The following is an 8,695-nucleotide window of genomic DNA, read 5'->3' on the forward strand; positions in this document are numbered from 1 at the left end:
TCAGCTCGTGAACAAATAGAGAAGAAAGCAAAAACAAGACACAGACAGAGACATACAGAGATAGGTTTTAACGTCAATCTGAGTCAGCAAAGTCCAAAATGGCCGTGCCGTTCTCCAACACTAAACTGCGAGTGCCGAACGGGTTCAAGAACGTCGTGTGGGTCTTCGCCCGCGAGGTGATACGCGACAACCCGAAGAACATCCACGAGTACGGGTTCCGCTTCTTCACCAAACTTCTTCAGATCCGGGCCATTGAAGGTCATGACCCCGCGCAAACTGGCGCCCATTCTGAAGAGCGCTTCTACAACAACTGGGCATACAAGGAGTCTGCCAAGGCAGCAAGAACCAAGGCAAGAAAATATAACTCTACAAAATCTTCGTCCCCAAAAATTGCCAAAATATGTGGTCAGGGCATGGTCAATTTTGTGGGATTGGGAAAATGCGGATATTTATCGTTATGAGAAGCTGGTTGAGGAGACAGTTCATCACTAATGAAAGTGGGAAGGTAGAACTCAAAGGTGCACACGTTTTCGCCTTCCACAGTGCTAAATTTGTGGTGAAAGCGACGAATTGAATTGTTTGAGAATATTATTTTCTGCTTTCTAGATCGTGCACCGTCACAGTCTTCATAGTTTAGTGACATGTCAAGTCCCAAGAGTGCAAAACGATGGTAAAAATAAAAAATTCGAGGTGGCAAAATATTGTTTTGCGATTGATGTAACACTCCCAATTTTCGAGTACTGACGGAGATGTCCGGAAGTAATCGAGCTGTCAGGTGAATGACCTTGTCGGCATTCTTCGATTTCTGATGATCATTTTTGAGTCACTTGAGAAAAAGTGACTCTATGTAATCGGTCAGTGTTAGTCTGTCCGGCCGGCCGGCCGTCCGTAGACACCACCTTAACGTTGGACTTTTCTCGGAAACTATCAAAGCGATCGGGCTCATATTTTGTTTAGTCGTGACCTCCAATGACCTCTACACTTTAACGATGGTTTCGTTGACCTTTGACCTTTTTCAAGGTCACAGGTCAGCGTCAAAGGAAAAATTAGACATTTTATATCTTTGACAAAGTTCATCGGATGTGATTGAAACTTTGTAGGATTATTCTTTACATCAAAGTATTTACATCTGTAGCCTTTTACGAACGTTATCAGAAAAACAAGGGAGATAACTAGCCTTTTCTGTTCGGCAACACACAACTTAACGTTGGGCTTTTCTCGGAAACTATAAAAGTGACCGGGCTCAAATTTTATGTGAACGTGACTCATTGTGTTGTGAATAGCAATTTCTTCCTGTCCATCTGATGCCTCATATAATATTCAGAACTGCGAAAGTGACTCGATCGAGCGTTTGCTCTTCTTGTTTACAAGCAGAGGTAAATGAAGAATGCCACAAAACTTTGTCTTCTTCTGTGACAGCGTTTTCGGCCGCCGCTGCTTCCAAAACTGGTAAACAAGTCTGTATGCATGACGCAAAAGTTTGGCGTCATCGGTGCAATGACGTATTGCTATGCGAGTGACATCATCAACATAAAAAACGCTCGCGCTGGACCCGAGTACTCTTCAGACTGGCTCGCTCCCCCAGTATGAAAGTTTTTGTCTTGTGCACGTTTAAGACCAAGTGATTGCTCTGTGTGAATTACAGGCATTCCCTTTGCTATATAAATACATTGCATGCGAGCCGAGGATGTGCGTGGTGAGAGAAATTCAAGTTTTACGCCCTCACGGCAAAGCCATTAGGGGCATGTTCCCGGGTTTTAACCCGATTTAGATGAGATACACAAGTGTATGCGTGTTTAGGTGGTATCAGCCATCTGCACTTCTGGCAGAATGACTGAGGTCTTTTACGTGCCACTGTAGTGACACGGGGGTGGAAGATGGATACCGTCTCTGGGTCTGCACATAAAGTTGACCCGGATTCGAACCAGCGACCTTTCGATCACAAGTCCAGTGCTCTACCACCTGAGCTACCCGGGACCCCGATGTGCTTGGTGACTGGCCTTTCTTTTTTATTTGATCACAGTGAAAAATATACTGCCGACCCTCTTCATAACTGGTGAACTGGTGGCCCACGAAGTTCTTTTACTGTCCTGGCTCGCGGATTCTTGCATTTATCACGCCCCAGGTAGTTTTACCAAATTCTTTAATGTAAAGTGAAGGTAAAAGACTGAAACATATATGTAAACAAAGGAAACCATAAGAAAAAATACAAATTAATATGATAACAATCAAAACACAAAATCGTGACCTCTAAACCACCGCAGTCGCGACCGAGCAACCAACGCTTGGTAGAAAATGGGGTACACAACAAATCAAATTATTTAAACACACAACGCGCAAAGCCTGGCAAATCGTCTCGCATGCGAGACGCATGCTTTTTATGAGCTATATTTCTTGTCAGTGTGTGACGCGTTCGGCTTTTCTCATCAGTGTGTGACGCGTTCGGCTGTTCTATCAGGTCAATGGCTGCGTGTTGCCCCGCCGGTGTGAACTCCTCCTACGACCAAGTCGTTTTTGTGTTTTATTTCGCATTCAGGTCCCAGGTAACATTATGAAGTTTTAATACGATCAATCGGACCTACACCAATCAAGTTAGTGTACCAACTTTTGAACGAACTGCGCCCAGTAGTTTCCCAGCAATAAGCTGTTAAGTGGAGAAAGACACACAAACACACAATTAAAGTCTGCTGAGCCCAAGTACTAGCGCACTCGGGGATAAATAATATTTTATGGTAGTGTTCGTGGCTTTTTCGGCAATGGCGAACATATTTTCTGTCTTCTAACAGATCATAGAACATAATTATCTGCATGTGTACCATAAACATTTACTACAGAGAACTTTAAAAAAAATGCCTTTGATAAGAAGGGGCCGTCTCTGATGTTACTGTGAAATACTGGCATTCATACAACATACATATTATTATTATCTTCAAATTCATCGTTTTGGGGAAAAATAACTTTTTTTTCGTACACACAATAATAATTATGATAAATTTTGTTCATAATGTTCATGATTTTGTTTAAAAAATTCTACATTTGAATGGGGGTCCCATTCTCCCAGTAAGGTAATACATTGTACTATGTTGCAAGCCCCTGGAGCAAATTTTTGATTGGTGCTTTTGTGAACAAGAAACAATTGACAAGTGGCTCTATCCCATCTCCCCCCTTTCCCCGTCGCGATATAACCTTCGTGGTTGAAAACGACGTTAAACACCAAATAAAGAAAAGAAAGAACTTCTTACAAAACTTTTACAAAACGTGTCCGAGTGATATTGCACCCTACCCAATTAAAATCATCACAACAAATTCATTTTAGATGCAATTTGAAAAAATAAAATAAATTCTGGCGTCTGAAATCCCAGAGAATAGATCCGCATTAAAAACAAATGTAATCTCAAAAAGTAAAAATTGGTTGGTCCATGCTAGCCAAGGGGAAAAAAGCACAAATATGCACACACAAATAAGACAAGAGGCGAAGCCTTCAAGGCTCACGTAAGAAATCGATAAACAGTAACACAAACTCAATCACTCCGTCACACATACACACACACACAGTAAGCATAAGGTGACACTGTGCAAGAAAGCGAGACACTAGATCTAGATCTGTCTGTCTGCATGTAGCCTACTTACAGGGACACGACTGCCAACTAGTCTCGGCCCGCTCAAAATAACAATGACCAGACTTTCAGTAATTCCTTCGCGTGACGTCTAACCCTCTTACGTCATAGTGTGACGTCTTCAAATGTCGAAATGTTAAAGTTTCTACCACAGACATACACACGCACGCACATACGCACGCACAGACAGACAAAGTTACGATCGCATAGGCTACACTTACGTGAGCCAAAAATTGGTTGGTCCATGCTAGCCAAGGGGTAAAAAGCACAAATATGCACTCAAAAATAAGAAAAACAAGTCGCGTAAGGCGAAATTACTACATTTAGTCAAGCTGTGGAACTCACAGAATGAAATTGAACGTAGCCCGCCGCTAGTGCAAAAGGCAGTGAAAGTGACGAGCCTTTTTGGCGCTGTAGCGGTTGCGCTGTGCTTCATAGCACGCTTTACTGTACCTCTCTTCGTTTTAACTTTCTGAGCGTGTTTTTAATCCAAACATATCATATCTATATGTTTTTTTGGAATAAGACAACCGACAAGGAATAAAATGAAAGTGTTTTTTAAATTGATTTCGAAAATTTAATTTTGATCATAATTTTTAATTTTTTAATTTTCAGAGCTTGTTTTTAATCCAAATATAACATATTTATATGTTTGTGGAATCAGAAAATGATGCAGATTAAGATGAACGTAAATTTGGATCGGTTTTACCAAAAAAATTTTTTTAACAATTTTCAGATTTTTAATTACCAAAGTCATTAATTAATTTTTAAGCCTCCATGCTGAAATGCAATACCGAAGTCCGGCCTTTGTCGAAGATTGCTTGGCCAAAACTTCAATCAATTTGATTGAAAAATGAGGGTGTGACAGTGCCGCCTCAACTTTTACAAAAAGCCCGATATGACGTCATCTATGGAAAAAAAATATATATCCGGGGATATCATTCCCAGAAACTCTCATGTCAAATTTCATAAAGATCGGTCCAGTAGTTTACTCTCAATCGCTCTACACACACACACACACACACACACACACACACACACACACACACACACACACACATACACCACGACCCTCGTATCGATTCCCCCTCTATGTTAAAACATTTAGTCAAAACTTGACAAAATGTAAAAATGAAGAGAGGGAGAACTATTTTGGAAGAGTTACGAAGGGAAATATTTGAGAAAGGTAATGTTGAACTTCGAACTAAGGGTTAGGAGGGGGTTGAAATGGCAGGGCGGGGAAGATTCGGAGGGTGGATTTAAGCAGTAGGGTGAGGGAATATTGGTAAGTTTGATTCAAGCGGGGGGAGGGAGGGAGGGGGGGATTAGAAGGGGGGGTTGAGGGGCAGATTATGTTCACCAGCACTTTCATTTATTCTATTGTTATTTTACTTGTGTGCTTCTTTACCAGCTGACATTAATTTTACCTTCCAGAAAGGTGTGTCCTTTGACGAAGAGGTTATTGACATCGACCTCCAAGGTCTGGACCTGAATGGCCCAGCTATGGAGCATGCTGCTGTTTTGATACAGGCTCAGTACAAAGGATTCGCCACTCGCAAAAAATAGTAAATTGATTTTTGTTGTCGTTCGACGTGGATGATGATGATGATGATGATGATGATGATGATGATGATGATGATGATGATGATGATGATGATGCATACACATTTTACCTTGGGCACAAGTCGTCCAGGATAGGTATTCCAGGGCAACCATAGGGCAATACGGCGTAGCATGGGATATCCAAGAAGAGCAACTGCGGTTGTCGTCGGGCAGAGAATTTTAAACAGAAGGGGCTTGGTATTTAAAGGAATTCTTTCCGTATTTTTGTAGTTTGAAGAGCTTTTCAGAGCTTTGCAGTACCGAGGATAGATATTTGGGAAGAATGTTGCCAAAGTGCCGAAATGCGCTTTGTAAGATCATTAGATGCCGTGAGATTCGCAAAGATTATGATGGCCATTTCCCCATGATCATGCTCACCCCCACTGGCATGCGCAGACTATACCCAGGATACGCCAGGAGGCCCTTGAAGCCGCAGCATACCGTATTCTGTGTGGCCTTGTATAAGCATCTGGTGGATGATGATGATGATGATGATGATGATGATGATGATGATGATGATGATGATGATGATGATGATGGATGATGGATGATGATGATGATGATCCGTTCAGTATGTATGTAGTAAGGGAAGGCCTTTGGTTGTAAAAGCCCAAAATAGTTCATATCAAAGTGAGAGAGAGAGAGAGAGAGAGAGAGAGAGAGAGAGAGAGAGAGAGAGAGAGAGAGAGAGAGAGAGAGAGAGAGAGAGAGAGAGAGAGAGAGAGAGAGAGAGAGAGAGAGAGAGAGAGATTGAACGGTGAAGATGATTCGGCCATGTGTTTTCTTTCGTTTTCAACTACCCCGCAATATCGGCAGACATACTGCGACTTCGGAGTATTTAAATGCTAAATGTAAGAGATCATATAACGAAAGATATAGTAAGCACTCGTACTCATAACATAAACAATAGGTAAAATTAACTGTAAATCAAAAATAGCAAAACATTATTGAAATACACGATCACCTTATGAAGTACTTAACCAAAAATGTATGGGGCGTTACTTGTTTTTCTTCTTTATTCTTCTTGCTTCAGTTTCTTTTTGTTTTTAGTTCAATGGAAATCGAGGAAAAAAGGCACTCGGTATCGGAGAATCAGAGAGAAGACACGATGGAAGAAATTGACATTGACCTCAATGACCCCGCCGTGGAGGATGCTGCTGTCAAGATCCAAGCCCAGTTTAAAGGATTCAAGAAGCGCAAAGACTTGTGAGTAGTGGTGTAGGTCTTTAAGATAGCCCAGGTCTGTAGAGCTGAGAATCCAATATAAGTGCTGCTGTATCTGCTACAAGATAATATCTGGCTCAGCCCCATCCTACCTGTCTGACCTGTTCACACTCTATACACCCACACGATCCCTCCGCTCCTCTGTAGACACTAGAATATTCCGTCTATCTTCTTTTAGTCGCAAACAGCACGGCCAGAGAGCCTTCTCCCACTCTGCTGCCGTTGCGTGGAACTCTCTCCCTTACTCTATCCGACACTGCCAAACATTCTGTTCCTTCAAATCAAACCTTAAAACACACTTCTTCACCCAGTATTTTGATTAATTTTATTTCAACATGGTGCATTTTTGACTCACATGCGAAGCAAAAGTGAGTCTATGTACTCACCCGAGTCGTCCGTCCGTCCGTCCGTCCGTCCGGAAAACTTTAACGTTGGATATTTCTTGGACACTATTCAGTCTATCAGTACCAAATTTGGCAAGATGGTGTATGATGACAAGGCCCCAAAAAACATACATAGCATCTTGACCTTGCTTCAAGGTCAAGGTCGCAGGGGCCATAAATGTTGCCTAAAAAACAGCTATTTTTCACATTTTTCACATTTTCTCTGAAGTTTTTGAGATTCAATACCTCACCTATATATGATATATAGGGCAAAGTAAGCCCCATCTTTTGATACCAGTTTGGTTTACCTTGCTTCAAGGTCAAGGTCACAGGAGCTCTTCAAAGTTGGATTGTATACATATTTTGAAGTGACCTTGACCCTGAACTATGGAAGATAACTGTTTCAAACTTAAAAATTATGTGGGGCACATGTTATGCTTTCATCATGAGACACATTTGGTCACATATGATCAAGGTCAAGGTCACTTTGACCCTTATGAAATGTGACCAAAATAAGGTAGTGAACCACTAAAAGTGACCATATCTCATGGTAGAAAGAGCCAATAAGCACCATTGTACTTCCTATGTCTTGAATTAACAGCTTTGTGTTGCATGACCTTGGATGACCTTGACCTTGGGTCAAGGTCACATGTATTTTGGTAGGAAAAATGTGTAAAGCATGTGAGTCGTATGGGCTTTGCCCTTCTTGTTGAGTGTTTGAATGTTTGAATGTTTTGCCTGTGTTAGTATGCTTGCAGATTGTATTGATGTAGTGTTTGAGTTTCGTTGTTCACTTGTGTGCTGAATGCTGCTGCACATGCTTTTGCTTTGCTTTGTATGTATTATGTATGTTTGTCATTGTAAAGCGCTTTGAGAATGTAAAGCGCTCTATAAATCTCCCATATTATTATTATTATTAGGTCCAGAAACACAAGGTGTAGCCAAGACGTGTACGTGTGATGACGTGCCAGACACACGCGACGTCTAGATCCTGGCAAACGCGTGACGTAAAAGCTGCATTGGATGACGTGAAAAAAAATGCATTTGATGACAGTTTTCCGTGTGTTTATTCGTGCGAAATTCTGTCTGTATGTGTGTGTCAGTTTGTCCGACTGTGGACTATCATGCCTGTCTGTTCTGTTTTGCTTTTCTGCCAGCTTTATTTTTTTAAATCTCTTCCATGTGTGTGTGTGTGTGTGTGTGTGTGTGAGTGATTGTCTGTCTGACTGTCTCTGTCTGTCTGTTTGTCTCTGTATGTCTGTCTCTGTCTGTCTGTCAGTCTGTGTCTGACGGTCTGTCTGTCGATCGGTCTGCCACGCTGTCTGACCTTGACTGAACCTCTTACCGTTGTAGGGAGCGCTCCAGATCGCAAGACCAGGGACCCGGGACATCATGAGCAGGCAGCCCTCCAGAGGGAGCAGTGGAAGGGGAGATGGACTTTAACGACCCGGACTTGCCAGATGTTGGGGGGGGGGGGGGATAGATAGCTTGGCAAGTAGTGTGGGGGGAGGGGAGTGGGGATGGATAGGGAGAGTTTGAGTGTGGATGTGAGTGTGAAAGTGACTATGTGTATGTGTGTGCGTGATTATTTACAGGGGCGGATTAGGGGGGGGGGGGTTACAGGAGTTCCGAACACCCCCCCCCCCCCCCCGGCTGTCCCCCCCAAAAAAAAATTTAATACTAACTTTAAAAGAAATAATGAGTGGCTGCTAACACCAGTTGATCATGTTTAAAATCAAGGATAAGCAATAAATTGTTCATAAAATAGCTAAAACTCTTCAGCTTCTGGGGAGCGACGCCCCCCAGACCCCCCAACGGGGCCTTGCCTCTGTACCCCACAAGGGGTCTACCCTTGGACCCCAGGTTGTA

The 8,695-nt window shown here is 42.4% G+C and overlaps 1 protein-coding gene across 1 annotated transcript; it reads left to right on the forward strand.

The window, feature by feature from the left end:
* The first annotated feature begins 98 nt into the window (after positions 1-98).
* On the forward strand, positions 99-8,302 carry LOC138979538 (sperm surface protein Sp17-like). The gene is made up of 4 exons (XM_070352251.1): positions 99-350; positions 5,052-5,182; positions 6,270-6,425; positions 8,180-8,302. Exons 1-4 carry the CDS (start codon positions 99-101, stop codon positions 8,220-8,222), a joined length of 582 nt encoding a protein of 193 aa, XP_070208352.1. The 3' UTR covers positions 8,223-8,302.
* The last annotated feature ends 393 nt before the right edge of the window (positions 8,303-8,695 follow it).

This window comes from Littorina saxatilis, linkage group LG11, assembly GCF_037325665.1.
Source record: "Littorina saxatilis isolate snail1 linkage group LG11, US_GU_Lsax_2.0, whole genome shotgun sequence".
Classification (NCBI taxonomy): Eukaryota; Metazoa; Mollusca; class Gastropoda; order Littorinimorpha; family Littorinidae; genus Littorina; species Littorina saxatilis.